The sequence below is a fragment of the Phyllostomus discolor genome, chromosome 1, assembly GCF_004126475.2.
Source record: "Phyllostomus discolor isolate MPI-MPIP mPhyDis1 chromosome 1, mPhyDis1.pri.v3, whole genome shotgun sequence".
In the NCBI taxonomy this organism is placed as follows: Eukaryota; Metazoa; Chordata; class Mammalia; order Chiroptera; family Phyllostomidae; genus Phyllostomus; species Phyllostomus discolor.
In genome coordinates, this window is record NC_040903.2 from 176,434,704 (window position 1) to 176,440,981 (window position 6,278).

The 6,278-nt window shown below is 40.0% G+C and overlaps 1 protein-coding gene and 1 pseudogene across 1 annotated transcript in view; both read left to right on the forward strand.

Moving 5' to 3' along the window:
* Positions 1-6,042, forward strand: part of IQCH (IQ motif containing H) — a 192,313-nt gene extending 186,271 nt beyond the window's left edge. The window contains exon 21 of the mRNA XM_036017373.1: positions 4,918-6,042. Coding sequence (XP_035873266.1) covers positions 4,918-5,043 — 126 coding nt within the window. The 3' untranslated portion in view covers positions 5,044-6,042. The remainder of the gene's footprint in view (positions 1-4,917) is intronic.
* Positions 1,851-3,468, forward strand: LOC114493144 (annotated as a pseudogene).
* Positions 6,043-6,278: the final 236 nt, after the last annotated feature.

The following is a 6,278-nucleotide window of genomic DNA, read 5'->3' on the forward strand; positions in this document are numbered from 1 at the left end:
CCAAACCCAGCTTATGATGCAGCAGGGCTTTCTGACGGTGGGGGTGAAATCGAAATGTCACAATGGAGCCAAAACAGAGCCGGTCACAGCCCAAAGTTCTGAACGTGACCTGCCTCCCCGTCAGTGTCTGCCTAGGGACTCCTGGCCAGCCCGGACTTCTAGAGGCGGGGAATCCTGAGGCCAGGAAGAGCAGCGTGTGTGGGGAGGAGCAGCAGAAAGCCTCAGCACACACGTGGGCCCTGTGCTCCACCCTTTCCAAAGTGGGGTGAATGTGCATCGTTAGCCTCCGAGTCTCCCCAATGGCCTTTAAATGGCCTTACCGGTTCCGATAATCCAGTCATGCGTCACCAGCTCGATGTCTCTGAACACCAGACAACAGAAGCAGGATCTGCACAAGAGTTTTTAAGATACCAGCTGAACAGAAATGAACCCTTGGTATTGATTTTCAGGGCTTTTATCTGATTTCCAGCCCGACTGAGCCTTCATCATGTTTGAATGGGTCAAGTAACTCCAAAGACTCCATTGGAACCCACATCGTTTTTCTCTTAAATGGGAAGCCCAACAAAAGCTCCATGAGAATATAATTCTTGATACATTGTTTCCCTGAGTGAGGGCCTGGTCCCTCTCATCACGGCAATGATGACAATGGTACTTCACTCCTTCATGTGATGTTATGAGTCGCAAGGTTGACCACTGCTTTGTGGACAACATGACTGAGACAATTCAATAAAAAATAGGCCCAGTGTTATATCACCTTTCACTGGTCCTAAAAGATCTATGCTCATAAAGTACTTAGTAATGAATTTGACAAAGTACAAGCTCTATCCACTAAAAACTACAAAGCATCATAAAAGAAAGAAGACCCAAATGAGTGGAAAGATATTCTCTACTCATGGACTGGAAGATTTATTCTTGTTAAGATGGCAATACTCCAAAAATTAATCTGCAGATCCGATGCAATGCCTATCAAAATCCCAACTGGCTTTATTGCAAAAATGTACACGATGATCCTAAGATTCACAGGGAAATGAAGGGACACAAGATAGTCAAAATAATCTTGAAAAAAAACCCCACAAAGTCAGTGGACTCATACTTCTCAATCTTAAAACTTACTGCAAAGCTACAACGATCAATCAGCACAATGGTGTACTGGCATAAGAATGAACCTCTAGATCGAGGGAGTAGCACTGAGAGCCAAAAATAAACCCATACATATGTAGTCAACTGATTTTCAACAAGGATGCCAAAATAATTCAATGGGAGAAGAATAGCTTCATAAAATCCTTGTATAAAATACCACAGCAATACTTTTATAAAATACAACAGCACTGTTTTTAATAAATGGTCCTGGAAAAAATGGACACTCACCTACCTGAAGTTGCACCTCTATTACACATGGCATATACAAAAATTAAGTAAAATGCACCAAACACTTAAATGTAAGTGCCAAAACTACAAAAATTAGGAGAAAACATAGGTATAAATCTTCATGATCTTGTGGTTAGAAATGGTTTCTTAGACAGGTTACCTTAAGTTCAAGAAACCAAAGTAAAAATAGTAAGTTGGATTTCATAAAAATGAAAAATGTTTGTGCACCAAAGAACACTATTAAGAAAGTAAAAAAATAACTTACACAGTGGGAGAAAATATTTTCCAGTCATATAACTGATAAGGCTCTAGCACCCACAGTATATAAATTACTCTTGCAACTCAACAATAGAAAGATAACCCAATTTAAAAGTGAGCAAAGGGATTTTTTGCAACAGATTTGCTGCCAGAACACAGGTGTCATGAAAAACCACCACTGAATCAAAGCCAAACCAGGAAAGGAAAAGACTCATATCAACATTCTGGTCATTGGACACATGGACTCCAGCAAGTCCACCACTACCGGCCATCTGACCTGCAAACACAGTGAGATCGACACAAGAACCATCAAAACATTTGAGAAGGAGGCTGCTGAGATGGGGAAGGGCTCCTTGCAGTGTGCCTGGGCCTTGGGTAAACTGAAAGCTGAATATGAGCGTGGTGTCACCATTGATATTTCCCTGTGGAAATCTGAGACCAGCAGACTATGTGAGCATCATGGATGCCCCAGAACACAGAGACTTATCAAAAACACGATGGCAGGCACATCAGGGCTGACTGTGCTGTCCTGATTGTTGCTGCTGGTGTTGGTGAGTTTGAAGCAGGGATCTCCAAGAATGGGCAGACCCGTGAGTGTGCCCTGCTGGCTTACACACTGGGTGTGAAACATCTGACTGTTGGTGTTAACAAAATGGATTCCACTGAGCCACCCTCCAGCCAGAAGAGATACAAGGATGTTGTTAAAGAAGTCAGCACCTACGTTAAGAAAATGGGCTACAACTCTGACACGGTAGCACTTGTGCCGATTTCTGGTTGGAGTGGTGACAACATGCTGGAGCCAAGTGCTAACATGACATGGAAAGTCACCCATAAAGATGGCAGTGCCAGTGGAACCACACTGCTCGAAGCTCTGGATTGCATCCTGCCACCAACTCGTCCAACTGACAAGGCCCTGCGTCTGCCCCTCCAGGATGTCTACAAAATTGGCGGCATTGGTGCTGTCCTTGTGGGCCGAGTGGAGTTGGTGTCAAACCTTGCAGGGTGGTCACCTTTGCTCCAGCCCACATTGCAACGGAAGTAACGTTTGTTGAAATGCACCATGAAACTTTGAGTGAAACTCTTCCTGGGGACAACATGGGCTTCAACGTTAAGAATGTGTCTATCAAAGACATCTGTCCTGGCAAAGTGGCTGGTGACAGCAAAAATGACTCACCAATGGAAGCAGCTGGCTTCACAGCTCAGGTGATTATCCCGAATCATCCAGGCCAAATCAGTGCTGGAAGTGCACCTGTTCTGGATTGTCACATAGTCACACTGCTTGCAAATCTGCTGAGCTGAAGGAGAAGATTGGTCATCAGTCTGGGAAAATGGTGGAAGATGGCCCAAAGCTTTTGAAATCTGGTGAAGCTGCCATCGTTGATAGGGTTCCTGGCAAGCCCGTGTGAGTTGAGAGCTCCTCTGACCATCCTCTGGGCCGCTTTGCTGTTTGTTATGTGAGACAGACAGCTGCTGGTGGTGTGATCAGAGCAGTGGACAAGAAGGCAGCTGGAGCTGGCAAAGTCGCCAAGTCTGCCCAGAAAGCTCAGAAGGCCTTTCAATGAGTATTATCCCCAATGCTTGCCACCTCAGTCTTAATCGGTGGTGAGAGAATGGCCTCAGGAATGTTTGTCTCAATTGGCCATTTAAGTTAATAGTAAAGGGCTGGTTAATGATTACAATGCATCATAAAACCTGCAGAAGGAAAGGAGAATGTTTTATAGACCATTTGGTTTTTTTGCATGTGTGTGGCAGTTTTTAAGTTATTAGTTTTTAAAATTGGTACTTTTTAATGAAAACAACTTCACCAAAATCTGTCACAGAATTTTGAGATCCATTAAAACAAAGTTGAGAAAAAAGTAAAAAAAATAAAAGTGAGCAAAGGATTTGAATAGACATTTCTTCAAGGAAGATATACAAATGGCCAATAAGCACATGAAGAAATGCTCAGCATCATTAGCCACCAGGAAAATGTAAATCAAAACCACAGTAAGGTACCATTTCACACCTAAGATGGCTACAATAAAAAGACAGACAATAACGAGAGTTGGCATAAATATAGAACCCTCCTGTAATTGTTGGTAGGAATGTAAAATGGTGTCACTGCCGTGTGTTATTTCACAGTTACTCAAAAAGTTAAACATAAACACACCATATGACCCAGCATTTCCATGCCTAAGTATACACCCAAGATAACTGAAAATATATGTTCACACAAAAACTTGTGCATTCATGTTCATAGAAGCTTATTCATAATAACCAAAAAGTAGAACAACCCAGATGTCCATCAACTGATAAATGGGTGAACTGCATTATATTATATGGCTAACACTCCACACGATGAATACATAGGTTCAAATCTTCATGACCTTGTGGTTTCAATTGTTTCTTAGACATGATACCTGAAGTGCAAGCAATCAAAGCAAAAATAGATAATAGGTACAGTGGAATATCATTCAGCCATAAAGACAAAATAAAGTTCTGACACAAGCAATAACACTGATGAATCCTGAAAACAACAAGCTAAGTGAAAGACTCAGAAGGCCACATATCGTCTGATCCCATTGCTATGAAAGGTCCAGAGCAGGCAAATCAATAGAGACAGAAAGATTAACAGTTGCCAGGAGCTAGGGAAGGGCGAGATGCAGAATAGTTGCTAATATACATAGAATTTTTATTAAAGGTGATGAAAATGTTCTGGAATTACATAGTACTGATGGGCACTTGTGAATACATTAAAAACCACTGAATTGTACAATTTATAAGGGTGAATTTTATGGTATGTAAATTCTACCTCAATAAAAAAAAATAGCCAAATAAAATAAAATGGAAAGGTGCCATTTTCCCCCCCAGAAACCAATAGAAATAAATACTTCCATCATCCTACCAGCCATCATTTTAGAGTGGCTGGACCAGTGACTCTCAAATTATTTGTTTTGTTTTGTCTGACCTATAATGGGTCAACATTGTAAAATACAACAAAAATGAATTATTAGAAAAATTAAAGATGTATAAAATATAAGTCCATTTCTTTCATTATTACATTTAATAGCCATTAAAATTTCTATAAATGTTTCCAAGTTCTTACTCTCAGTTTTTGTACTGATTTCGTCAAGACTGATGATAGCCAACAGTTTGTAGCCGGGTGCTGGCTGGCAGAGCACAGGGGGAGTTGAAGTGGGCTAAACTGCACAGGCCTCCAAAAGGGAGCAAATGCCTGGGCGTGGGGGGCTGGAGGGAAGAGTTGCAAGAGGTGCTTAAGTAATGACTATTACTTTTATTGTTCATTTACAGACCACCATTAACGACATTGAAGTCATTCTAGGAGTAACAGAGGAAAACAAACAGAGATTTGAAGAACAGCTACGGTCCAAAGAGGGTTTAAAAAAGAAAAGCTCTCTAATCCTGATAGGTGAATGATCCTGGAATACATTACTGATTTTGGATTCCAATCTGGAGCCAAGAAAAGACAACATTTCTTTTACTGTTAGGAATAAAAGAGGTGAAGAGAAAAAGTTAGTTTGCTTTGTTTGCTAAGAGGTATATCAGAACAGATTATAATGTAATGCTCTGTTTTAAAAAAAATTGTTTATTTCACTTATTAAACCAAAACCTATTTGCATTTTCACTTAAGAGTATTGAACAATCTCTTCCTCTTCCCAGACTCTGGGAAAAAATAACTAACAAGAAATGTACAATTTTACTGATATCACTTCTGTATCTACCTCTTCCTAAATTTCAAGATAATGGAGATTTTGTTTTTAAAGCTTTATAAAGTTTTCTCCTCCTATTTCTAATAGTAATTTGTCTTCTGCACATAAAAAATTAAATAAAAGCTTAATCATTGATATTTGCCAAAACAAAAACATCTTTTCTAAAAGAAAATTACATTTGTATAGATTTTTAAAGAGACCCTTTATCATTCATTGTACCAAATGAATTTGTATTTTTATTGTACCAAACCACTATTGTTTATTGTTGCTATTTTTCAAAAAATTAAGGCAAGCCAATACTTAGTTAACTAAAGCATCAGAATTTGTCTAGGGGGCAGTATCTGCTCTTAGTTTAAGATGCAGTGTAACTCGAGCCCTGCAGCTTGAACAAACATTTGTATCCTCTCCTTCTCCACTGAACACAGCAGCAGGATTTTTACAAGCTTAGTTCAACAGCACCTTTAAAGGGCGAATTGTTAAAAGTATGCAGTGCTGACATTAACTCTCAGCATTTGCTTTACAGTTGTGCAAAATATTTACTCATCATCCAGCTTTAACAAAAAGAGAAAGAAGCAAGTGTCAGCAGCAACATTACATAGTTGTTTTAAAGAATGATATCTTTATAAATATTGGAGTATGCTGGGGAAAGAAGGGGTATTCTTTACTTATGGAATTTCCATAATTTTTCAACTATGCCTCAGCCACAGGCTGCATTTCTGCAATAAAATTAACGTGTGTCTGTGTGTGTCAGCTTTTGTCTCGCTATAGTTGGAAATACATTAATTAGCCAGGTTTCCCTCCTGTGCTAGGTACAAGGATGACCTCTTTTTCTTGCCAGATCGCTCTGATCCATATGAGGGGGCCCATTGTCCAGACACTTGACGGATAGGAAGTACTACATGCCCATTAGAATCTCCCCTCAATCGAAGCCAGAGCAACATA